This window comes from Pristiophorus japonicus, chromosome 4 (assembly GCF_044704955.1).
Source record: "Pristiophorus japonicus isolate sPriJap1 chromosome 4, sPriJap1.hap1, whole genome shotgun sequence".
Classification (NCBI taxonomy): Eukaryota; Metazoa; Chordata; class Chondrichthyes; family Pristiophoridae; genus Pristiophorus; species Pristiophorus japonicus.
The window spans coordinates 105,564,337-105,591,707 of record NC_091980.1 but is presented as its reverse complement, the minus strand read 5'-3'; the positions used below and the strand labels follow the sequence as shown (position 1 = coordinate 105,591,707).

The 27,371-nt window shown below is 44.0% G+C and overlaps 2 protein-coding genes across 4 annotated transcripts in view; both read right to left on the bottom strand.

The window, feature by feature from the left end:
• The window catches only part of tspan17 (tetraspanin 17), a 73,534-nt gene extending 69,997 nt beyond the window's left edge, over window positions 1–3,537 (bottom strand). For all 3 annotated transcript variants that reach the window (XM_070878484.1, XM_070878483.1, XM_070878485.1), the window contains exon 1: window positions 3,204–3,537. In XM_070878484.1, coding sequence (XP_070734585.1) covers window positions 3,204–3,281 — 78 coding nt within the window. In that variant the 5' untranslated portion in view covers window positions 3,282–3,537. The remainder of the gene's footprint in view (window positions 1–3,203) is intronic.
• A 7,384-nt stretch (window positions 3,538–10,921) lies between these two features.
• The window catches only part of LOC139262135 (eukaryotic translation initiation factor 4E-1A-like), a 38,817-nt gene continuing 22,367 nt past the window's right edge, over window positions 10,922–27,371 (bottom strand). Inside the window, exon 6 of the mRNA XM_070877284.1 lies at window positions 10,922–11,036. Within this exon, the coding sequence (XP_070733385.1) occupies window positions 10,922–11,036 (115 nt within the window). The remainder of the gene's footprint in view (window positions 11,037–27,371) is intronic.

The window sequence follows — 27,371 nt, the reverse complement described above, 5'->3', positions numbered from 1 at the left end:
TACAGTTTTAGCTTTATGTTAAACACATATGTTCTCGGATTTGTACCGTATTCCCTATATAGTTCAACATTTGATTTGCTTTATTGATTGCTGCCCCATAATGTCTTAGCATGTAGTGACTCTTTTTCAGCTACAACCGTAGCTATTTCATCACCATTTTATGGAGTGTATGTATTTCACCCATTTTTTTTTTTACACCTACCTGTAGTGATTTTTTTTTTAAACAAGCAGCACAACAGTAGTTGATGACTTTCATAATTGTCCAGACTTTTGTAAGGAATACTATGAACCGTTTGATGTGGCACATGTATTATAAATTCAAACGGTACAATGCACTTTTTAATTCTGCACTACATAAATATGAACACCTCTAACACTGTATTGAATTTTCCAGCAGAAAGTATTATAAAGAAATTGAAAGTAAAGAATAGTCAGCCCACCTCTTGTCAACTACAAAGAGACAGCCATTACTATGGCCCAGAATTTGCAGTTGGAGGCTTCCCGTTTGCGGATGCCTCCGACCGCAAGAATTTCTACTGAAGTACCTGATGGTCCTGGAGGTTCATAGACTTGCGGTCCTGGGCCTTCACGCGAAGACCTTCGTAGGGGCACACGTATCCCAGGAGCGTATGGGTTTTGTATGCATCACTAGGATCACATGGGCCAGCCCAAACTATCAGAGGTGGGGGGATCCCCATTCATATTGGTGAGTTCCGTATACAGTATACGGAACCACAAGTATGAATGTGAATACTGTACCCCCAAAAATGCAAACACTGAAAATATATTTTTTTTTTTAAATATCACATTTCAAATTCATAAAAATTGAATTTAATTATTTAAAACAAAAATGTAATTTTTTGAAAAATAAATTTACATATTTTAAAGGGTCTAAAAATAAACTTACCTTGTTTAACAGGATTTTAAATGTTTAATTATTTTTTTTAATGTATTTTTCTGTACTTTAAAAATCTTACACTGATAAAAGCAGGCTTTACTCTTGCGACTGATAAAGTTGGAAGACATTCGCTGGGCAGGAATTGGGCAAATAGCCCAACTCTCCGCCCGCAGAGGCCCTTTAGTTTCAGGTGGATCTGTTGAGAGAATTGACAGAATGCAAGTTCCCGGTTGAGGCGCATGCGCTTCATATACCTAAACCCGGAACTTGCGGGGATCCCATGGGTACATGCGCACCTTGTACACGCCCATGGGGTGCGCAAATTCAGGCCCTATGTCTTCCCAGTCTAAACCCAAAAGAATATTACAATATGAAGTCTCTCAATCCTGAACAGGTACCTCACTGACCCCCAACTTACTCCAAAGTCAGGATTGCTCTCTCTATTCCCTCAGTATCATTCCAAAGCTGATCAGGATCAGTGGCCCACTCTCACCAGGTCTTCCTGTTTGAAAGTACCATGTAACTTTGTTAAGGCACAGATATCCTGGAAGTTTCAGAAATTATTTGTCCATAAGCACAATTCACAACTGCACAATTTTCACCAGCATCAAGAGCAACTACCTACAAGAGTGGTGAATCAATATATCTATTAATAATTTAATGTGCAATTGTTATGCAGGGTACTGTACTTTTTGCAGATCGTAAAGTTCATAGCATCTGTTGGTTCATGATAACTGCAAATGACCACAAACCAAATGACACCAAAAACCATTCAGATCCAAATATTGATCCATGCTCACTTTGTGACACTATGGATCAATAAGACTCCGACAATTAATTCAACAAGAATTTGAGCCAAATTTTTATTAGTCTGCCCATACTTATTTAAATCCTCTGCTTTTTTTTTTAAAAACTGTTTCAAGTGTTTTTTTATACTATATAAAACATTAGTTTGTACCCAAGAGGTCAATATTGGGCAGTCCCACATCTTCAGGTAACTAAAAGCATACTGTTATTTCCAAAGTGAAGAAAATAGACTACCACTTTAATCGCCGACCAGATGACCACCTTTTCCTTACCTGCTTTGTGCCATCTAAATATGTGTATGCACCTATACACTTATCAAGATAACTCAAATTAGTTCCTGTCAGCACTTGGCAATGAAGTTACTCTAGCAAATTTCCAACCGTATAAATTAGCAAATTGATCAAAGGTTGATCTAATGTAATACTGGAGATATGGCTGTTCTCCTTATCATTTTGTATTATGGAGTCATTAAACAAAGACCAAAAATGTGCACATAGTTTTACAAATTATTGCAACACAAGGCAAATAGTGCTACGGCATTGTTACAACAACCTCAATACAAAAGCGAGTTTGTTATTTGCACCATAATTATTTTTAATCCTTTGTATTTTAAAAGTACTTTAAATCATATAAATTCAGATCCATTAAGTACCTTATGTCAATGATCAAATAGCACCACTTCTTGGCAATTAATTTTGATGGAAATACAGAGGACACAAACACAACTGTGGATCATGTTCACAATCAAAGATGGCTTGGAATACAGACCAGCCTATTTATTAGTCTGTCCATACTCATTTTTGAACCATGACTTTTTAAAAAAAACTATTGTAAAGCTTTATTTTTAATGTTATCTTAAACTATGAGCTCAAAATTGGGCAGTGCCACATCTTCAAGTGACTGAAGGCATACTCTGTTATTCCTTAAGTTAAGAGGAAATACTTTGCTGTCCCTACTATTTTAATCACCAACCAGATAATCTTACTTTACACATTGCTATTTTAGAAATGTTGGCTGTTGAAATCTATACACAGTTGGAATGGAATAAAAGCACACGAATTTTGTTCCTTCTGACCGCTATGTTAAATCAAACAAAAGGAGAAGCAGCAGTGGGCAGTCAATGGGCAAACAGCTTCGAGCAACTGATGAGCAAGCAGGGCGACAAAAACTCAAACCACAACATTGGTAATAACGGTACCTCTGAAACTGGGCATCACGTTCGGGCTCTGGTTCGGCTTTTGTCATCTTTCTGCTGTCGGAAGAAGCCGCCTGAACCCTGCTGGTACCGATTGCAAAGTGGCCAACAGCAGCTGCGATGGCCGGAGTTAAGAGTACGAATGGGTGTGGAGTGATTTGAGGAGAAGTTTGTGTCTCCGGCCGGACACGGTCCTGCCGACAAGGACAAGCAGCGAGGGAGCGAGGGCCGGACTCAGACAAAAGGCTGCCGGCCCGAGCGGCCGCTCACTCGGCACACACACACCGCGCCGCCAACACTTACCCAAAACACGATGTTGAAGCCGAACAAAACATATTTAACGCAACAGCTAACTTCGGGTCCTTTGAAATGTTTGGACATGGTGAGCAGGGGGGAGCCGGCCGTAAGCAGCGAAACCAAGAGCCGGGCGGCCACCTTCACTGAGGCTCAACACCAGACATCAGGAGCGAGGGACCGAGGCCCGCCCACCGCATCAGGACATCGGCCTGCGCTCAGGCGGCAGGAGGTGTGAGTCCGATCTGGCTCACAGGCACAGCTCCATCCCGCGAGCCCCGGCTCACCCACACAGCGCCGTCGCCATACAACACATCACCACTGCGCAGGCGCCTCCCACGCGTCTGCACGCACGGCGGGAGGGCGGGGCCTCAGTCAGCAGGGGGCGGGACGTGATCTCGGTCAGTGGGGGGCGGGACCTCGGTTAGCAGGGGGCGGGACCTCGGTCAGCAGGGGGCGTGACACCTGCTGACCGAGGTCAGTGGGGGGGCGGGCGCCAGCTGTAAGGACGCGGCCTGAAATAATCTCCCGCCCAAAGCTCATGTCGACCAATGAATTACTTTTGAAGAGTAGCCACCATCGTTACATAACCGGGCGCAGCAGCGGTGGGTTTCTGTCCTGGTGACAGCCTTATTAGGCTAACTTAAGAACGTGCTTATTTGTACTTCAAAAATGGCCAACATGCTCCACCGTTTGTTTCTGATTAGTCCCCTTGGACGATAAGCCACACCCTGAAGTTTCACAGGAATGTGCAACTGGAAGCGAACCACCCATCCCAAGATCTCACTGTCTTTGCAAATTGTAACTCGATCCACTTTGACTTTCTGAAGCGACAGAGGACAGAGCTCCCCAGAAGATAGCAAGGGCCAGCCAAAGTGCCTTACCCCAGTCCAAGTACATCCCTCCCCCAGCCAAAGTGCCTTATCCCAGTCCAAGTGCATGCCTCCCCAGCCGAAGTGCCTTACCCCAGTCCAAGTGGGTTGTGCCTCTTTAAAAGGGGGGGCACAGGCTTGACTTTTAATTGGCAATTGCCAACATTTAAAAGACTCAGCAATAAGATGACTGGCCAGTTAATCCATAGATTTCCTGCAATACTGCATCATGTAACAATTCCTTTCTGTGCTATTGTAGTGGAGGTATTAGAATAGTTACAGCACAGTAGGAGGCCATTCGGCCCATTGAGCCTGTGCCAGCTCTCTGCGAGAACACTGCAGCTAGTCCCACTCCCCCACCTTCTCGCCATCGCCCTGCAAATTATTTTCCTCAGGTGCTTAGCTAATTCTCTTTTGAAAGCCAGCCTACAGGCAGTGCATTCCAGATCCTAACCACACCCTGCATAAAAAAGTTGTTCCTCTGCCAGTCACCTTACATCTGTGTCCTCTGGTTCTCGACCCTTCCACCAATGGAAACAGTTTCTCTCGATCTACTCTGTCTAGAGCCCTCATGATTTTGAACAGCTCTATCAAATCTTCTCTCCATCTTCTCTGCTCTAAGGAGAACATGCCCAGCCTCTCCAATCTATCTATGTAACTGAAGTCCCTCATCCCTGGAACCATTCTTATAAATCTTGTCTGTACTTTCTCTGAAGCCTTCACAGCCTTCCTAAAGTGTCATGCCCGTAATTGGACACAGCACTCCAGTTGTGGCCGAGCCAGTGTTTTATAAAGGTTCATCATAACTTCCTTGCTTTTGTACTCTATGTCACTATCTATAAAGCCCAGGATTCTGTCTGCTTTTTTAACCACTTTCTCAACCTGTCCTGCCACCTCCAATGATTTGTGTACATATAGGCCCAGGTCTCTATGTTCCTTCACACCCTTTAAATTATATTGCCTCTCCTCGTTCTTCCTATTAAAATGTAACACTTCCCACTTTTCTGAATTAAACTTCATCTACCACATGTTCACCCATACTACCATCCTGTCTATGTCCTCTTGAAGTCTATCCCTATCCTCCTCCCTGTTCACTATACTTGCAAGTTTTGTGTCATCTGCAAATTTTGAAATTGTGCCCTGTACACTTGTCCAAATCATTACTATATATCAAGAAAAGCAGCGGTCCCAGTACCAACCCCTGGGGAACACCACTGTATACCTTCCTCCAGTCCAAAAAATAGCTATTCAGCACTACTCTGTTTCCTATTGCTTAGTCAATTTCATATCCACTGAACATACTGAAAGAGTTAAATCAATGGAGTACAGGCAGTGGTCTCGCCTGCTAGAAGTTGTGTGTACAATTAAAGAAAAATGGGTGCAGTACAAACTTTGAGCAGTAGATAACAAGGCATGTTTTTCAGTAAGGGAAGCAGTATAAATCAAAGGCAGCAGTGATACCGCTTCAAGGCCACTGGAGTGCTCCACATTCCCAAAGGATAGCATGATTTTTTTTTAACCTTCTACCCTCCCTCCACCTGACATGTACAATGATAATTTCTTAAAGAGTAAATATTTTCCCTTTAAATTGTTTCAATTTAAACCACAGTTTATTTACAACTTTTATTTCAATACTTGTGCTCAGTTTCATTTTGCTATCACTTGAGAAAACATTAATTTAATTAAACAACAAAATAAGCAAATTCCATATTACAGTATCTATCTAGATTATAATAGAAATATTACATCCGCACACACAATTCCTGTTTACAAAACATTAGAAAAATTTACAGCACGGAAGGAGGCCATTTTGGCCCATTGTATCCGTATCGGCTGACAAAGAGCTATCCAGCCTAATCCCACTTTCCAGCTCTTGGTCCATAGCCTTGTAGGTTATGACACTTCAAGTGCATAGCCAAGTACTTTTTAAATGTGGTGAGGGTTTCTGCCTCTACCACTCTTTCAGGCCTTGAGTTCCACATTTCCACCACCCTCTGGGTGAAGATATTTCCTCAAATCCCCTCTCAGCCTCCGACCAATTACTTTAAATCTATGCCCCTTGGTTGTTGATCCCTCTGTTAAGGGAAATAGGTCCTTCCTATCCACTCTACCTAGGCCCTCATAATTTTATACACCTCAATTAAGTCTCCCGCAGCCTCCTCTGTTCCAAAGAAAACAAATCCAGCCTATCCAATCTTTCCTCGTAGTTAAAATTTTCCAGTCCAGGCAACATCCTCGTAAATCTCCTCAGTATCCTCTCTAGTGCAATCACATCTTTCCTGTAATGCTGTGACTAGAACTGCTCGCAGTACTCTAGCTCTAACGTTTTATACAGTTCAAGCATAACCTCTCTGCTCTTGTATTCTATGCCTTGGAAATAAGGAAAGTATCCCATATTCTTAACCACCTTATCTAACCGACTTGCTATCTTCAGGGATCTGTAGAAATGCACTCCAAGGTCCCTTTGTTCCTCTACACTGCTCAGTGTCCTACCATTTAATGTGCATTCCTTGCCTTGTTAGCCCTCCCCAAATGCATTACTTCTCCAGATTGAATTCCATTTGCCACTGTTCTGCCACTTCTGTTATGATTTTGTCACACTTTTGTGTCACCGTTTTCTATTATACATCACTGAGAGTTGTGACAGAAATTGCCAAAGTTATCACATTGCAATCATGCCCCCGCACCAGTGTAGAATCCCAGTTTTGTATCATCCACCTCCTCACCTTGTGCAGAGAAACTCCGATGCTCTAACCAACTGTACTTTTCTGCTTCACAAATTTCTACAAGATTTACTATTTCACTATAACTAGCAATAATAGAATCAAGATATTGCATTTTTATAAGGAGAGAATGGTGACTGAATTACATGTCTGCATCCTGTCAAATTATCCCTGCTCTGTAACTCCATTTTATCTGAAGCCTACACTGGCCCTTGTCACTGAAATTACAGGCTCTGACCTCTAGGTGCCACTGTTCCCCCCACCCCCATCATAAAGTTCAAAGCTTTAATTTTTTGATCAGCTATTTTTCTCCTGTAATAAACTCTAGCAGATTGATTTCAACTTAAAAAGGATAGATCATTGCATTTTTTTTTTTAAATGGTGAACAACTAGGAGCAGTAGAAGTCCAAAGAGATTTAGGGGTTCAATAATGGTTCCCTTTCCAACCCTCCCAAATTACCGTGAACACACGAAACAGGGCATGGGTCTCCAGGCTGCTGCCTCTCCCCGGGAGATCATTGGATTATGATGAAAATTATTTACGTGGCAATAGTGTGTCGTGTCCCCTCCGCCAACTCCACAAAGTCCCTCTTCCCCCTCCACCGCCACTCCGTGACATCACCAGCTGCTGTTCAGAGAAGCCTCCGGCTTGATGGCATCATGCGACCACTGTTGCAGAAAGATGGGAGGGGGCTAGAGATTCAGGGGAGTCTCAGCCATCGAGGATGCTCTAAAATCATTGTAGGGGACTCTCCAATCAGTTGGGGGTGGGGGGGGGGGGGAAGTGAAGAGATGGAGACTGATGAATGGGGGTTCAGGGAGAGATGGTGAATGTAAGTAAGCTTGGGGTACGGAGATGGGATGGGAGATCAGGGTGGGGGGGGGCGGGGATAGAAGGGACCCGAGGGTCAAAAAGAAAGATTTGCAGATAGATGGTGGCTTTTATTACCTCATGAAATGCAGCAGCCAATTGCGCACAAGCAAGCTCCCACAAACAGCAATGTGAGAATGACCAGATAATGTTTGTGTTCTGTTGATTGCGGGATAAATATTGGCCATGACACCGGGGATAACACCCCTGCTCATCTTCGAAATAATGCCATAGGATCTTATACATCCACCCGAGAGTAAACAGGGCCTCAGTTTAACGTCTCATCTGAAAGACAGCACCTCCGAGAGTGCCGAGCTCCCTCAGTATGGCACTGAAGTGTCAGCTAGATTTTTGTGCTCAAGTCCCTGGAGTGGGCCTTGAGCCCACAACCTTCTGACTCAGACGAGAGTGCTACCCACTGAGCCACAATTGACACAAGTTTAAGGCTCAAGCAGGGTCTGGGGGTCGGTGGGCACCAGGGGGTCAAATAGGGTGCAGGTAGGCACCATCTGTCTCTACAGAGCCAGGAGCATCAGCAAGATGGAGTGAGAGTAGCACTGTGAGGAGCAACTATTAAAGTGGAAGAACCAGGGAGTGGGGGCGGCGGAAGAAAGCAAAGGAGGAAAATTCTTAAACTGAGGTCTAGTGAAGCATGGGATCCTTCACCACATGCAGCTATTGAGGTAGAGATTAATGTTTATGGTAGAAAAAGGGATAAAGTTCTGGGGCTTATAGAAGAGCAAGCTCGCACCAGGGGCTGAAGGCCTCCTCCTTTGCTGTAATTTCTCGGTTTCCTCTCATGTGTGGCCTCCTGGATCCTAGAACTTCTCATACAACAGCTGTTGGCAAAAAACCAAGCAAAGATACTCAAGTACAGGGGACGCAAGTAAATGCAGTAGTAGTTAATAATTGAGATCAGGCCATTCACATGATCATGCATTGCATGGTCAGAATATCATGTGATCAAACCTCCAGAATGCCTCCAACCACAGTTGAGAATCCTCAAGTCCATGTGCATCGATCAATGAAAGTAACTGTCAGGTATAAAACAATCATCAAAAGAACATTAGGCTTTATATCATGAGTGCTAGAATAGATTACATAAACTAGGCTTGTAGTCCCTGAAATATAGGTTTTTAGGATTTTTGAAAGGAATTGCTGGGTAGATCGAGATAAACTTTTTCCACTGGTAGGGGAATCTAGCACAAGGGGACATAATTTTAAAATCAGAGCCAGGCCCTTTAGAAGAGGAGAGAAGTTAGAAAAAACACTTCATGCACAGGGTGGTAGAAGTGTGGAACACTCCCACCAAAAGCAGTAGATGCTAACTCGATGAATATGTTCTCCCAATAGTTGGGCACAGACTAATTTGTGCCCAGAGCTACTACACCATGAGCTGAATTCAAATTGTGCAATCTGAACTGCTGCAGGGCACCAAGTTCACAGAATACATCAGTACTGGTCAGACAGATGTACCCTTAGCTTCTAGTAGTTCCTGCTTAGTTGGTTTTGCAAATGTATTTGACTACATGCATATATTTTCAATCTTTATGCAGATTTAAAAAAGCTAATCCTTGAAGTTGTGCCCCGAGATCTGCTTTCCAACATTAATTTCCAAGATTTCAGGCCTCCTTTCTTGTATCAATGGCTGTCACATGGACCACCATGACCTAATGCCCTCCTTCCCCTTCCACAATTTTCTAGTCTTTCCAAAATGTCCCCTACCCTGGTCCAGGACACTGTCTGAACTGCAAAAGATAGGTGATCACTTGCAAATTTGCTGCCTGGGTAGCCATGTGGAAGAGCAGATCACCTACCCATCATAGAACTTGTCCCAATTTTGATCCCAGTCTCCTGTTGCCTCTGCATTTCTAATTTAATTGGACCTGTGAGAGACCATCAGTGGCAGGTCGGGCCATAAAAAGGAGTGGCATGCAGCACCTGGACAGCATAGAGGCATGCCACTACAAGGTACAGTGTGAGCTGGTGCAGGAGTGCAACGGCAGCGAAGAGTGACGTCCGCAAGGTCTGGGGCAGTGATTGGAACGTAGGCAGATGCAGCGAGATCGGGGCAAAGGTGCTGTGGAGGGATGTGATCGGGGCCCAGGGAAGGTGTGAGTTTAGGGCCAGGGGCAGCACTGGCCAAGCCCCAGTGGGATGTATGCACGCACTGGGTCTGTGCAGCAAAGCAGGTCTCTAGTCATTTTGGTTAATCCTTGCCACTGGACCAAACTCTGTCAAGCCCATAGGGTGGCAGGTATGCCACAGCTACCACACGTTTTTAAAAAAATCCACAGAGACATCTTCCACCCTTGATTTTGTAGTTTAGGTTCTTCCTTTTAAACACTTGAACTCATGATAATGCTATCTCTTCTCCCATCTCCAGAGCCATCTCCCATTGGATAGGAAAATATTATTCATAGCAGTCATATGCCAAGAGAAGCACAAGAATCAAAATCTCATTTAATTGCACAACATCTTCAAATTTAACTAAATGGTCTCTGACTAACTGTAGAGGGGGGAAAAAAAAAAAAAAAAAAACAGATCATGCATTTAGTTTGTTGTGTGCTCAAATCAGCACTAGTGGTAGTGGCTGGTGAAATATAATCCAACCAACCTAGTTCGTATATTTATGCAAAAACAAAAAGAAAATCAAAATAATGCTTTAATTCAACAAAAGTTGTTTACATCTTTTAGAAATAGAATGCAGCATTTAATTACTATACATTGACTGATTCAAGTCCCACCCATACATTATTCAGTTACAGTATTCAAAATAGAAGAGTTGTCACTGGCAATTTTGTTAGAATTACCATGGAATTTAAGAGGGGAAAGATTAAGCTTCCATTGTATTGAGAAACAGCAGGAACTCAAGACCAAATATAATTTCGCAGACAAGTTACCTTTATAGACAATACTAAACTTAACCAACATCAGAAAGCACAATTAATTGATGGACAAATAGACAGACAATCATTTGAATATTCAACAGAAGCAGGTATAATCTGAATATTTTGAAATCCTATTATTGAAACAAATAATCTTGGACTAGTTAATTTGGACAAGTGAAAATAATAAGTCATACACAAATATTGAAGAAAATTGTTAAATATTGAACAAAAGCAGAAGATTGCAATAGCTAAATTTCAAAAATGTGCATCTTCCCAAATTAATTACAAAATAAACTGTGATACTGATTCAAGTGCTGCAGAAGTTCAGTTTTAAAGTTTGGTCCAATTCAAGAAACATACTTAAGTCTTCTCAAATAACAAATTTATTTTTAACTCCCAATCCACTCTTTGTAGCAGTGTCTGCATGTGCTTGATAACCAATCACAATCTTTTCAGGAAGACCGAGCCTTTCTTTGTAGGTTTTTCTAAAGCAAAAAGGAAAAATTGTAAAAAGCTCCAGCCCAAATTTAAAGTGCATTCAATATTCCTCCTTTTTGGCAGTCATCATGTTCCAAACAATGCTGCTTCATCATAGAGACAGTATGTGTACAATTGATTCATATACATAGCCAGATTAAAAAGTTACATCTAATTGGCTAAACATTTTTAATTCTGAAAGTCGAGTATTTTCCTGGTTCGAGAAATATGTACCATTTAGAATAAGCCACTAAGCAATACTGTAAGCTGTATTTAACATGTGGTAGTAAAACACCTCAACGCTTCAAAAGACAACTAATTTTGCAATTAATTCTGAATCATTTTCCTATGTAAAAGTTCAGTTGTTCAAGTTAAAAGTTTAAAGTCGAACATCTTGTCATGCTGAAGACTTGTGCTCCAGAACTAGCCATACCTCCAGCCTTCATATTGATTGGACAAATCAAATTGGCAAAGGTAGCCTTGAGGAAGAGTTCAGTGCATGTGGGATGGTTTCTTAGAATACATTGTGGAACCAACCAGGGAGCAGACTATTTTAGATCTGGTAATGTATAAATAGACAGGATCAATTAATGATCTCTATTAAAAGGTCACTCTGGGGGAAGAGTGATCATAGCATGGTAGAATTTCTAATTTAGCTTCAAGGTGAAAAAGCCAAGTCTCAAACTAGTGCCTTGAACTTAAATACAGGTTGGATCTCCTTATCCAGCACCAACCCTCGTCTGGCATGATTCCGGCAGCGCATGTGTAGAACGTTGCCGCACCAACACCCGCTGGGGCCACACACTGCCTGCCAACCTCTTCTCTCCTCCCCCTCCCAACCTCAGGCCGCTGACCTCCCCCCATTCGGCAAAATCTCTTACTTGGCAGTCCCTGAGGGTGCCAGATAAGGGAGGTTCAAACTGTAAAGGCAATTACAAAGGCATGAAGGCAGAGCTGGCTAAAGTGGACTGGGAAAATAAATTAAAGGGCAAGACAGTAAATAACCAGTGGCAAACATTTAAGATTTCATAACTCAGATATTCCAGTGAGAAAGAAAGACTGAGAAGGATGAACCAGCCATGGCTAAGTAAAGGATGGTATCAAATTAAAAACAAAGGCAGACAACATTGCGAGGGATAGTGGAGGGCCAGAGAAGATAGGGAATTTTTTTTTTTTTAGAAACCAACAAAGGACGACTAAAAAATTATAAAAAAGATAGCATGTGTAAACTATCAAGAAATATAAAAAGACAGTAAGAGCTTCTACCAGATATATAAAACCAAGAGAGTAGCTAAAGTAAACATTGGTCCCTTAGAGGAGGAGACTTGGGATTTAATGATGGGAAACTGGGAAATGGCAGAGACTTTGAACAAATATTATGTATCAGTCTTCACAGAAGACATGAAAAGCATCCCAAAAATTGATAATTAAGGGGCCTGAGGACACCACCGCAGGTCGGCAGGATAAAGAGCTGGAGCGCGGGCCCTTGCAACATCGTGGGCCACCCCGAAGAGCCGGGGCAGCATGTGCCAGCCCACACTGTGACTTGTGCGTGCATTAGATCCGTGCAGCAGAGCAGGTCTTAGTTAATCCTCGCCACTGGATAAAGGCCTAGCTCTGTCAAGCCCATGTGGTAGCTAATATGCAACAGTCACCACACGTTAAAAAAAATCCATGCACAGGCATCTTCCACCCCTGGCGTTCAGGACTGGAATATCAGTCCTTCATTGAAACATCTATGAACTCATCCCTTTTGGTGTGGAAGCAAGTCATCCTCGTTCAAGGGACTGCCTATGATTGGTTCTAATCTACCAAAATTCCCTGGAATCTGGAGAGGTCCCAGCAGACTAATGTCCCTATTTAAGAAACGAGGGAGACAGAAAGCAAGAAACTAGACCAGTTAGCCCAACATCTGTCATTGGGAAAATGCTGGAGTCCATTATTCATCATAGGCAGTCCTTCAAAGCAAGGATGACTTGCTTCCATGCCAAAAAGGAATGAGTTCACATGTTTCAATGAAGGACCTAATATACCAGATCCCAAACTACATCTTGGAGGGTGGAAGATGCCCGTGCTTGGATTTTTTTTTTTTTATAAATGTGACCGCCATTGCACACCAGTCACTACACAGGCTTGACAGAGCTAGGTCTTGGTCCAGTGGCAAGGATTAACCAAGACAACAGGAAACCAGCTCTGCTGCACAGAACAAGCACGCACATATATTGCCGTGTGGGCTGGCTCATGCTGTCCCGGGCTCTCGCCTCTTCTGGGCCCCAGACTCATGCTTCTCCTGGGCCCCGATCACTTCCATTATTAAGGTAGTAGTAGCAGGACATTTAGACAATCATAATGCAGTCAAGCAGAGTCAGCATGGCTTTATGAAAGGGAAATCATGTTTGACAAATTTGATGGTGTTCTTTGAGGATGTAATGAGCAGGGTGGATAAAAGCCAGTAGATGTCATGTATTTGGATTTCCAGAAGTCATTCGATAAGGCGCCACATAAAAGGTTACTGCACAAAACAAGAGCTCAGGGTTGGGGGTAATATATTAGCATGGATAGAGGATTGGCTAACAGAAAACAGAGTGGGATAAATGGGTCATTTTCAGGTTGGCAAACTGCAACTAAAAGGGGTGCCACAGGGATCGGTGCTGGGACCTCAACTATTTACAATCTATATTAATGACTTGAAGGGACCGAGTGTAATGTAGTCAAATTTGCCAATGATACAAAGATAGGTGGGAAAGCAAGTTGTGCAGAGGACAAAAAAAAATCTGCAAAGGGATATAAATAGGCTAAGTGATTGTCAAATTTTTGACAGATGGAGTATAACCATGGGAATATGAGAGCTTATCCACTTAGGAAAAATAAAAGCAAATTATTTAAATGGAGAGATTACAAAATGATACATTTGAGAGATCTGGCATCCATGTTCATAACTTAAAACTTTAGCATGCAGGTACAGCAAGTGATTAGGGAAGGCAAGGAAGTCCTGCTACAACTGTACAGGGCATTGGCAAGACCACACGGGGTACAGTATTGTCTCATTTAAGGAGGGATATACTTGCATTGAAGGTAGTTCAGAGAAGGTTCATGAGGTTGATTCACATGAAGGGGTGGTCATATGAAGAAAGGTTGAACAGGTTGGGCCTATACTCAGTTTAGATGAATGGGGAGATATTATTGAAATGTACAAGATTCAGGGGGCTTGACAGGTAGATGCAGAGCGGATGGTCCTCTCGTGGGGGAATTCTAGAACTAGGGGGCATGGTCTCAAAATAAGAGGTCGCCCATTTAAAAAGGAAATGGAGGAATTTCTTGAGGGTCATGAATCTTTGGAATTATTTACCCTAGAGCTGTGGAAGCTGGGTCATTGAATATATTTAAAGTGGAGACACAGATTTTTGAAGGATAAGCGAGTCAAGGGTTTATGGGGAGAGGGCAGGGAAGTGGAGTGGAGGCCAAGATCAGATCAGCCATGATCTTATTGAATGGCAAATCAGGCTCGAGGGGCCGGATGGCCTACTTCTGCTCTTTATTTTGTTCTTATGTAGCCAAGCTGTTCAGTACAACACTGACATCTCCCTGAATGTTGAAAACTGCCCATGTCTTGTCCACAAAAGCAGAAAAAAAAATCCAACCTTGTCAATTACCACATCATTCTACTCTTGATCAGCAGCAAAGTGATGGGTAGGTTTCAGCAACAGTGCTATCAAGCACCACTCACTCAAATAATCTGCTCACAGATGCTCAATTTGGGTTCTGCCAGGACCACTTGGCGATGAGATTATGAACTTTCACATAAAAATGACTAACGTTGGTGCATTAGAAAAGTTGTGAGGGTAAAGATTGGGAAGCCTTTATGGAGTGGCTCGACCAATATTTTGTAAAACAACCTGGTAGGTGATGATCCAGCCACGCTGGCAGATAAGCCCAGAGCTATCCTGTGGGCCCGTGATCTACAGCCTCGTCAGGGACTTGCTTTCACCAGAGAAAATGACCAAGGTCATATGAGGAGCTGAAAGTGCTAATTCGGGACCAACTCAAAAATCGAAGGAGCATCTTCGGGGGCCAGGAAATCAGGAAGTACGCTGCCGACCTCAGGAGGCTGGCAAGACCAGCACATCCCTCACAGATGCGTTGCACGACATCTTTGTAATTGACATCAGTCATGAGGTCCTTCACAGGCTACTGTCTGCCGAAACCACTGTCACTCTGCAGAAAGCCATCAGCCAGACATTCATGACCTCAAGCTACAGCTCCAAGCAGATGACTCACTCAGGACTCAAACCCAGTAAGTGCTGTAAATAGAATGGCACTTCACAGGCAGAACTGTTGAATGTGAATCTGCCTAGGGCAGAGCGTACAGGCCCCCCCCCCCCCCCCCCCCCCAAGTCTACTGAAGGGTGCAAACACAAGTCAAGTAGCACCATGCTGGCATTGCAGAGGTAATCACAGGGCTCATCAGTGTTGGTTCAGAGACTGTGTTCAAAGGCTGCAGTACAAAGGCACACCTCCAGCAAATGTGCAAAAGAGCTGTGACTCATCACATGGAAGAGGAGTCAGCAGTTGGCTGTGAACCCAGCGTGGATTACGAGGAGATGGCAAGAGGCAGCTCAGTCCCAGGTGAAGTGTATGGAGTATATACCTGCACCAGATTGTCCTCCAGTGATAAATGAAGGAGATATAAATGGCATTCCAGTCTTTATGGAAGTGGACACGGGGGCAAGTCAGTCAGTAATGAGCCAAGAAGCCTTTGAGAGGCTATGGAACGATCAAGCTGAACGACCCAAGCTGGTTCCGGTTCAGGCAAAGCTGTGCACCTACACCAAGGAACTGATAGTTGTTGGTGGTGCGGATGCAAGTGTATCCCACGATGGCGCGGTGCACAATTTACCATTGTGGATTGTTTCAGGTGATGGACTAACGCTACTTGGAAGAGGATGGATGGGGAAGAGTCATTGGAACTGGGAAGACTTCATCCCTCCAGAGATCGACATCCCGCATGTTCAGAGGCAGAGCAAGCCCCCACCTTCTGATGGACCAAGTACCGGAGAGCAGATCGGCACAGACCCCAAGGCACAGACTGCTCATCACGACTGCATGTCAATGATCCGAACGCACCTACCCGGTTTCAATGGCAGGACCCCTGCGGAGGAAGATTGGATCAGAGGGCGCCTTCAGTGGCAGAATCCCTGGGAAAGAAGATTGCGGCAGTCGACATCATGAACAGGGAAAGATGGCATCTAAACCATGTGAAGTGCAGCGATAATGGAGCAACGGCACGTGGTTCCACACAAGGAAGACGATTGAGGTAAAAGTAGTAAGGCCATTTTAAAAAGGAGGCCAGCAACCCACCATTTTTGAATGAACAGTTTGAAATTGGTAACCAATGTAAAAGTCCAGCTGTAACGAGCAAAATGTTGCTGAGCGATGTCGGGTGCAAATTGCAATCAGCCAATGTAGCGAGTGAACACCTAACAGTTGTACGCAGCTCCAGTGGGCTACCCAATGCTGTAGCCTGTGTCCCCGGGACCAGAAATTGTCCCCACAGCTGACAGAAGTAGACAAGCCGAAGAGTAAACGATCCCCAGAGAGCAGAGGCACCAGTAGCGATACCCTGCCTCAGATTGGTTTAACATTGCAGGCACCCGATGGCATGAACCGCCATGGCCAGAAACAGTAAACTGCACTTATGCTCAGTCGCCCACCACCTGGGTGGAAAAGGCACAGCCCACAAACCCACTCGCTACCATGCCAATGCTCAAGAGTGAAGGGTCACCTGCAACAGCTCCTCTGAACGGGACCTGGATCATCCAGGATCCCAAACGAGAGAGAGTGCTCAAAGGTGCCCTCAAGGAAAGTGAGTCAGCAGACCCCTGCAAACTGCTGGACAAGACGAGGCAGCCCCAGTCACTTAGATGAAACATTAATTGCTCAGACCGCTTCCCAGGGAACGGCAGTGACACTGTGCAAACGAAAAGGACAGGAAGATCAGAAACACATCAGCTGTCTTTGGGCCTGCCCAACACTAGAAGTAGAAACATAGAAATTAGATGCAGGAGTAGGCCCTTCAGCCCTTTGAGCCTGCACCACCATTCAATAAGATCATGGCTGATCATTCAACCTCAGTACCCCTTTCCTGCTTTCTCTGCATACCCCTTGATCCCTTTGGCCATAAGGGCCATATCTAACTCCTTTTTGAATATATCAAACGAACTGGCCTCAATAACTTTCTGCGGTAGAGAATTCCACAGGTTAACCACAGTGAAGAAGTTTCTCCTCATCTCGGTCCTAAACGGCTTACCCCTTATTCTTAGACTGTGACCTCTGGTTCTGGAACTCCCAAGCAATGGCAACATTATTCCTGCCTCTAACCTTTCTAATCCCGTCAGAATTTTATATATTTCTATGAGAACCCCTCATTCTTCTAAACTCCAGTGGATACAAGCCCAGTTGATCAAGTCTCTTATAAGTCAGTCCTGTCATCCCAGGAATCAATCTGGTGAACTTCACTGTACTCCCTCAATAGCAAGAGCATCCTTCCTCAAATTAGGAGACCAAAACTGAACACAATATTCCAGGTTTTACCTCACCAAGGCTCTGTACAACTGCAGTAAGACCTCCCTGCTCCTATACTCAAATCCTCTCACTATGAAGTCCAACATGCCATTTGCCTTCACCGCCTGCTGTACCTGCATGCCAAACTTCAATGACTGATGTACCATGACACCCAGATCTCATTGCACCTCCCCTTTTCCTAAATCGATCACCATTCAGATAATATTGTGTCTTCCTGTTTTTGCCCCCAAAGTGGATAACCTCACATTTATCCACATTATACTGCATCTGCCATGCATTTGCCCACTCACCTAACCTGTCCAAGTCACCCTGCAGCCTCTTAGCATCCTCCTCACAGCTCACACCGCCACCCAGCTTAGTGTCATCTGCAAACTTGGAGATATTACACTCAATTCCTTCATCTAAATCATTGATGTATATTGTAAATAGCTGGGGTCCCAGCACTGAACCCTGCGGCACCCCACTGGTCACTGCCTGCCATTCTGAAAAGGACCAGTTTATTCCGACTCTCTGCCAATCAGTTCTCTATCCACATCAGTACATTTGCTTTAATTTTGCACACCAATCGTGTGTGCACCATCTGAGAATGGAATAGTCATGGACTCAACCAGAAACCACTGGGACCGCCACCGACAACAAATCTCACTACCAATCCACCCAAGCGAGAAGCGACCCTTCAATGGTCAACCAGGAAGAGCAAAGCCCAGGTCACCATCAATGTACATTAAAGATTTTTTTTTGGGGGGTGTTTGGGGGGGGGGGGGGGGGAAGTGGGAAGTGATGTCATGTATGTAGACCATGTATGCTAACTGTATAGCACAAGGCATACCACCAGAGGGCACTGCAGTGGGAGACCTGAGGATCACCTGCATGGGTATGCAGAGCCCAGTATAAAAGGCTGCCCACCATGCTTGTGCCTCACTTGAGTTACAATAAATGGGACTAAGGTCACAACAGTTCAAGTACAATACTAGACCACGTGGAGTCATGAGTATTGAAGACATAAGCTGCTTCAACAATGCCCTTCCCTCCATCATAAGGTCAAAAGTGGGGATGTTCACTGATGATTGTAATGTTCAGTTCCATTCACAAGTCATAATAAAAGCAGTCCAAATGCAGCAAGACCTGGACAGCATTCAGGCTTAGGCTGATAAGTAGCAAGTAACATTCACGCCACACAAGTGCCAGGCAATGATCATCTCCAACAAGCATGAGTTGAACCCCTTTGACATTCAACAGCATTACCATCACTGAATCTCCCACCAACATCCTGGGTGTCACCATTGACCAGAAACATAACTGGACCCCGAAATGTTGGCCCCTTAGAAGATGAGACTGGGGAATTAATGGAGAACAGGGAAATGGCAGAGACTTTGAACAAATATTTTGTATTGGTCTACATGGTAGAAGACACTAAAAACATCCCAATAATGGATAATCAAGGGGTTATAGGGAGGGAGGAACTTAATACAATCACCATCACTAATGTAGTACTCGGTAAAATAATGGGACTAAAGGCAGACAAGTCCCCTGGACTTTATGGCTTACATCTTAGGGTCTGGAGAGAAGTGGCTGCAGAGATAGTGGATGCATTGGTTGTAATCTACCAAAATTCCCTAGATTCTGGGGTGATCCCAGCAGATTAGAAAACTGCAAAAGTAACACCCCTATTTAAAAAGAGTTAGACAAAAAGCAGGAAACTATAGACCAGTTAGTCTAAAATGCTAGAGTCCATTATTAAGGAAGTAGTGGGACATTTGGAAAAGCATAATTCAATCAAATAGAGCCAGCATGGTTTTATGAAAGGGAAATCATGACAAATTTGCTGGAGTTCTTTGAGGATAACGAGTAGGGTGGATAAGGGGGAAACCAGTGGATGTGGTGTATTTGGATTTCCAGAAGGCATTTGATAAGGTGCCACATAAAAGGTTACTGCACAAGATAAAAGTTCACAGGGTTGGGGGTAATATGATGAGCATGGATAGAGGATTGGATAAATGGGTCATTTTCCAGTTAGCAAACAGTGACTAGTGGGGTGCTGCAGGGATCAGTGCTGGGTCCACAACTATTTACAATCTATATTAATGACTTGGATGAAGGAACAGTGTATTATAGTCAAGTTTGCTGATGATACAGATGTGGGGGAAAGCAAATTGAGGAGGACACAAAATCTGCAAAGGGATTATAGATAAAGTGAGTGGGCAAAAATCTGGCAGAAAAAAAGAGAAGCAAATTACAATTTAAAGGAGAAAAATTGCAAAGTGCTGCAGTACAGAGGGACCTTGTGCATGAAACAGTTAGTATGCAGGTACAGCAAGTAATCAGGAAGGCAAATGGAATGTTGACTTTTATTGCAAGGGGAGAGAGAGAGAGAGAGAGAGAGAGAGAGAGAGAGAGAGAGAGAGAGAGAGAGAGAGAGAGAGAGAGAGAGAGAGAGAGAGAGAGAGAGAGAGAGTATAAAAACAGAAGTCCTGCTACAACTGTACAGGTTCAGCCACACCGAGTACTGCATACAGTTTTGGTCTCTGTATTTAAGAGTATACTGGCATTGGAGGCTGTTCAGAGCAGGTTCATTAGGTTGATTCCAGAGATGAGGGCGTTGACTTTAGGTTGGGCCTATACTCATTGGAGTTAAGAATGTGTGATCTCATCAAAACATAAAGGTAATGAGGGGACTCGACAAGGTGGATGCAGAAAGGATATTTCCACTCCGGGGAAACTAAAACTAGGAGACACTCAGAATAAGAGGCTGCCCATTTAAAATTGAGATGAGGAGGAGGAATTTCCACTGAGGTTTGTAAATCTATGGAATTCTCTTCCCCAGAGAGCTGTGAAGGCTAGGCCATTGAATATATTTAAGGCGAAGATATAGATTTGAGCAAGGAAGTAAAGGGTTAGGGGGAATCAGGCAGGGAAGTGGAGCTGAGTCCATGATGAGATCAGCCATGATCTTATTGAATGGCAGAGCAGGCTCGAGGGGCTGCTCCATGTTCTTGTTATGAACCAGCCACAAATACTGTGGCTACAAGAGTAGGAGAGAGGCTAGGTATTCTGTAGCCAGAGTCTCACCTCTTGACTCCCCAAAGCCTTTCCACCATCTCAAGGCACAAGTCAGGTATGTGATGGACTACTCTCCACTTGCAACTCCAACAACACTCAAAAAGCTCCACAGCATCCAGGACAAATCAGCCTGCTTGGTTGGCATTCCATCCACCATCTTAAACATTCACTCCTTCCACCACTGGCATACTGTGGCTGCAGTGTGTACCATCTACAAGATGCATGGCAGCACATCTCAAACCTGTGACCTCTACCACCTGGAATGACACAAGCAGCATGTACTTGGGGATCACCTGCAAGTTTCCCTCCAAGTCACATCATCCAGACTTGGTGTCTGTGTGTAATAACTTTTGCACGAGTTCCAATTATTTAATATTTAAATAAATACCATTACAAAGGATGAGGTGGGTGAAAACAGCAGCTACTGTGCAGCAGTTCATTAACCAGATCTACAGTTGAAATGTCACTGAAATTAACAGATTCTGGATCACGCACAAAAAGAGACAACTATGCAATATTATCCTAGCAATTGTTTCAATATCAAGCTTTCTAAAAAAAAATGCTAAAGAGAAATTAAAACCCAAGAGTACAAATAATGGAGCTCAATTTTCCCCAGTGATTTGCAATGTTTTTTTGGCCTAAAATTAAAAATCCAAGTTTCCCCAAAGAATGTGCACCAGTTACGATTTTTTTTTTTTTTTAAGATTAGTTTTTTTTTTGCCTCATAGGAGGAGTAACCTAGGGCCCAAGTTTCCACAAGAAAAAAAAACGGGCGCCCCTCCAAGCTGGGCGCCTGTTTTTCGCGCCTAAAAAATCCTCGGTATTCTCCACCTACCTGTAGGTCCTCTGGCTCTCGGCGCGGCCAGCACTAGCTGTGGGGGGGCGGAGCCAGGTCCCAGCACTGAAAACAGTGCCGGGACCTCTGCACATGCACGCTACAGTCGGCACGCAAGTGGAGTAGCTCAGGCGCCGAACTGTGTGGGAGGGGCCCGAAGCACGCAGCCCCTAGCCCTGGCTGAATGGGCGCTCTCTCTCTCTCGAAGATGGTTCATTTAATCTTTTCTTGGCTTATAGATGTTTATTCAGGTTGGAATTATTTGTATAATATTTGTAGAAGTATAAATAAGGATTTATTGTCGAATTTAATGAGTTCCCTTCTTTCTTCCTTTTCTTTCCCCACCCCCCACCTCGTTCTGGACGCCTAATTTGTAACCTGCGCCTGATTTTTTTTAATGTGTAGAACAGGTTTTTTCAGTTCTACAAAAATCTTCACTGGCTCCATTCTACTTTAGTTTGGAGTACATTTTCACTGGAAACTTTCAAATCAGGTGTCAGTGGCCAGACACGCCCCCTTTTGAAGAAAAAATTCTGTTCTAAACTAGAACTGTTCTACCTGACTCGAGCAGCAGAAAAAAAAAAAGTGGAGAATTGCAATTTCTAAAATAGTCCGTTCTCCACCAGTTGCTCCTAAAAATCAGGCTGCGAATCATGTGGAAACTTGGGCCCCTAATGTCTGAGCCAGTTTTTCACAATTCTACAAGTTTGGCCAACTTACATTTCTCCTAGGATGGCGTACTTGATCACTCCCAAAAACCCTTCTGGGCGCTTAAGCCAGCGCACAAAAAAAAATCAGCGCAGAAAAACACTTGTTTTTAGGGGAAGTTTTGGAGGGAGTCATCAAGAACACACATGCATCAAGCTTAAATTTTTTCCAACTGAAAATACAGAAAATGGAAGTTTCATGCAATTCTTTAAGTTTGGAATTTAATTTTTTTTTTTTTTTTTTTTTAAATCAACAGTGCCACACCACCACCGAACATCTCCAAACCGGGCTGGAGGGTCAGAGCATTGGCCGGTAGAATCGGACCCTCACCCAGACACATGGGTTTGGGGCTCAGCTTGAAAAGAAACCCAGGGTGGGGCAGGGTGGATGCCCAACTGAAGGCATGAGAAGCCTTACACCATTCAGCAAGCAGCATCAAATGAAGCCCAGGGCAGGGGGTGGGGGCCGAACAGAAGGCACAAGAAGCCTTACACTATGAATCAAATGAAGCCCGGGGGAAGAGGGGTGGGGATGTTTCCCAATCTAAGCAAGCTATTGCACATGCTCAGACCTGGGTGTGGTCCACACTAGGTTGTCAACCTTTTGGAGAGAGAGACAACAAAGAAGCTTGTCCTGCCTGCCGTTTTGAGCTTCTTGCAAAGGTACAATTGATTCATGGGGGCAATACTGATTGCCATACCTCATGCAAACCTTCTGCATGATGGTGCTGCAGAGGAGACAATTGATTCAATAGCATGCATTGAGGAACCTCAAGAGCACATATGATGGGCAGGAGGTCTTGCCCATGTCAGGTATATAGAGACAGGTGTTCATACCTGCATCCAAGCAATGCAGACTGAGAAGGCTGCGTTTCTACAACAAAGTTGTAACCAAGATCTGAGAGTTAGTAAAAGCAGATCTGTAACCCAGTCAGGAAGACTGCTTTGTCAGTTGAAGTGAAGTGAAGATTACAGCTGCACTTTCATTCTATGCATCTGGATCATTCCAGGCCACAACTGGAGATGTGCATGCCATTTCTCAACATACAACACATCTGCATTCGACAGGTCACTGCTGCAATAAATGACCACCCAGGCAATGTGTGAAAGGGCTGTGGGCTTCTCCAGGATTGCTGGCTTCCCAAGGGCTGCATTGATTGTACCATCACCTTGCAAGCACTTTAGAGGATTCCAAGATGTACAGGAACAGAAAAGGCTTCCACTCTTAATGTGAAACTCCTGTGAGATGACATGCATTGCATCATGTCAGTTGATGCAAAATACTCTGGGAGCATCTATGATGCATTCATTCTACACAAGAGTGCTATATCTGCCATGTAGGGCAGAGCTGGCTACTGGGAGACAAAGGGTATGGCCTCAGCACCTGGCTCATGACATCCCTACGTGTAACCTGGACAGAAGCTGACCGGGAATACAACAAGTCGCACATTGCAGCGCGCAGCATGAGAGAGGGGACCATTGGTATCTTGAAACAGCGTTTCCGATGCCTGGACCATTCTGGAGGCTACTTGGAATACTCAGTTCACTGTTGTGTGCTGCATGCCTTCACCATGAGGTAGTAGAAGACCCACCTGAGGACGACAATGCCACGCAACTACCTGGAGCCAGAGCATGACGGCAGAGGAAGGCAGGCCATCATGCCCCTTTAACGATTCCTCAAGCCTTGTGCCAGCTGCTCATCTGTGAACGCTTTGCTGACTGAAGGCTCAGCAGCCACTATTCCACATAGACCATGTTTACTGTTTGGACCTGTTCCATAATGTGTTGTGTTACTGGAAATGATGATTCTTTACTTCAAAAAAAAAGGGGTGTTAACAGAAATGATTGTTATAATTTTAAACATTTTATTCAAGTTTAACACTTGTACTTAAAAATATTCTTATATTCAGCTTTACGTTTTCAGTTACATTCAATTACAAACTTTTAACCTTGTAACTTTACATAACTTACAAAAAACTTAAGTTGAGACCAGTTACAACAGTAATAATAATAACAGCAAAGAAAGGCTGCACCCATTTCTCTTCTACCTCAAGACAACCCGCTGTGCTTGGTCTTGTCCCTGACTGCAGGTGGTGGCAGTGTTTCTTGGGTTGTACCAAGCTTATTCTTTCGAACATCTTGGGTAATGTGCACTTGTTTGGGGGGGGGGGGGGGGGGGGGGGGAAACAGGTGGTAATGCAGAAGGCCCAGCTTGGGCCTCTTCAGAGGCTGGTCTAGGGATTGGAGTGGGATCGGCAGTTGATTCTGTCAATGAGCACAGGGTCTGGACATGTTCCCTGATTGAAGCAGCTAACTCAGAATTTCCCTCCCTCATGTGCCCCGATATAGAAACATAGAAAATAGGTGCAGGAGTAGGCCATTTGGCCCTTCGAGCCTGCACCACCATTCAATAAGATCATGGCTGATCATTCACCTCAGTACCCTTTTCCTGATTTCTCTCCATACCCCTTGATTCCCTTTAGCCGTAAGGGCCATATCCAACTCCCTCTTGAATATATCCAATGAACTGGCATCAACAACTCTGTGGTAGGGAATTCCACAGGTTAACCACTGAGTGAAGAAGTTTCTCCTCATCAGTCCTAAATGGCTTACCCCTTATCCTTAGACTGTGTCCCCAGGTTCTGGACTTCCAACATCAGGAACATTCTTCCTGCATCTAACCTGTTTGTGTTTCTATGAGAAACCCTCTCATCCTTCGAAACTACAGTGAATAAAGGCCCAGTCGATCCAATCTCTCCTCATGTCAGTCCTGCCATCCCAGGAATCAGTCTGGTGAACCTTCACTGCACTCAACAGCAAAATATCCTTCCTCAGATTGGAGGCCAAAATTGTACACAATATTCAAGGTGTGGCATCGCCAAGGCCCTGTACAACTGCAGCAAGACCTCCCTGTTCCTATACTTAAATCCTCTCACTATGAAGGCCAACATGCCATTTGCCTTCACCACCTGCTGTACCTGCATGCCTACTTTCAATGACTGATTTACCATGACACCCAGTTCTTGTTGCACTTCCCCTTTTCCTAATCTGTCACCATTCAGATAATATTCTACCATGGTGTTTTTGCCACTAGTGGATAACTTCACATTTATCTACATTATACTGCATCTGCCATGCATTTGCCCACTCATTTAATCTGTTCAAGTCACCCTGCAGCCTTTTAGCATCCTCCTAACAGCTCACCACCACCCAGCTTAGTGTCATCTGCAAACTTGGATATATTAGGAAAAATAAACGATCTCTTCGCAAAAGATCCTCTCGGAATGAGTGATCACAATATGGTTGAATTTGTAATACAGATTAAGGATGAGGAAGGTGTGTCAGAAACGAGCATACTATGCTTAAACAAAGGGGACTACAGTGGGATGAGGGCAGAGTTAGCTAAAGTAGACTGGAAACAAGGACTAAACGGTGGCACAATTGAGGAACAGTGGAGGACTTTTCAGGAGCTCTTTCATAGTGCGCAACAAAAATATATTCGTGAAAAAGGGCGGCAAGAGAAGGGATAACCAGCCGTGGATAACCAAGGAAATAAAGGAAAGTATCAAATCAAAGAACAATGCATATAAGATGGCCAAGGTTAGTGGGAAACTAGAGGATTGGGAAAATTTTAAGCAACAGCAAAGAATGACTAAAAAAGCAATAAAGAAAGGGAAGATAGATTGCGAAGGTAAACTTGCGCAAAACATAGATAGTAAAAGCTTTTACAGATATATGAAATGGAAAAGTGTGACTAAAGTAAATATTGGTCCCTTAGATGAAAAGGGGGATTTAATAATGGGAAATGTGGAAATGGCTGAGACCTTAAACAATTATTTTGCTTCAGTCTTCACAGTGGAAGACAAAAACCATGCCAAAATTTGCAGGCCACAGGAATGTGGGAAGGGAGGACCTTGAGACAATCACGATCACTAGGGAGAGTGCTGGACAGGCGAATGGGACTGAAGGTAGACAAGTCCCCTGGTCCTGATGAAATGCATCCCAGGGTATTAAAAGAGATGGCAGAAGTTATAGCAGATGCATTCGTTATAATCTACCAAAATTCTCTGGACTCTGGGGAGGTATCAGCGGATTGGAGAGCAGCTAATGTAACGCCTGTGTTTAAAAAAGGGGCAGGCAAAAGGCAGGCAACTATAGGCCGGTTAGTTTAACATCTGTAGTGGGAAAATGCTTGAAACTATTAAGGAAGAAATAGCAGGACATCTGGATAGGAATAGTGCAATCAAGCAGACGCAGCATGGATTCATGAAAGGGAAATCATGTTTAACTAACTTACTGGAATTCTTTGAGGATATAACGAGCATGGTGGATAGAGGTGTACCGATGGATGTGGTGTATTTAGATTTCCAAAAGGCATTCAATAAGGTGCCACACAAAAGGTTACTGCAGAAGATAAAGGTACGCGGAGTCAGAGGAAATGTATTAGCATGGATAGAGAATTGGCTGGCTAACAGAAAGCAGAGAGTCGGGATAAATGGGTCCTTTTCCAGTTGGAAATCAGTGGTTAGTGGTGTGCCACAGGGATCAGTGCTGGGACCACAACTGTTTACAATATACATAGATGACCTAGAAGAGGGGACAGAGTGTAGTGCAACAAAATTTGCAGATGACACCAAGATTAGTGGGAAAGCGGGTTGTGTAGAGGATTCAGAGGCTGCAAGGAGATTTGGATAGGTTAAGCGAATGGGCTAAGGTTTGGCAGATGGAATACAATGTCGGAAAGTGTGAGGTCATCCACCTTGGGAAAAAAAAAAAACAGTAAAAGGGAATATTATTTGAATGGGGAGAAATTACAACGTGCTGTGGTGCAGAGGAACCTGGGGGTCCTTGTGCATGAAACTCTTTTTGGTTGTGGATGACAGCAAAAGCCTACTGCACCTGGTATTCCCAGGCAGTCTCCCATCCAAGTACTAACCAGGCCTGACTCTGCTTAGCTTCCGAGATCAGACAAGATCGGGCGTTTTCAGACTTGTGCATCAATCCCAAAAGGTTAGTTTGCAGGTGCAGGTAATCAGGAAGGCAAATGGAATGTTGGCCTTCATTCCAAAAAGGGATGGAGTACAAAAGCAGGGAGGTCTTGCTGCAACTGTATAAGGTATTGGTAAGGCCGCACCTGGAGTACTGCGTGCAGTTTTGGT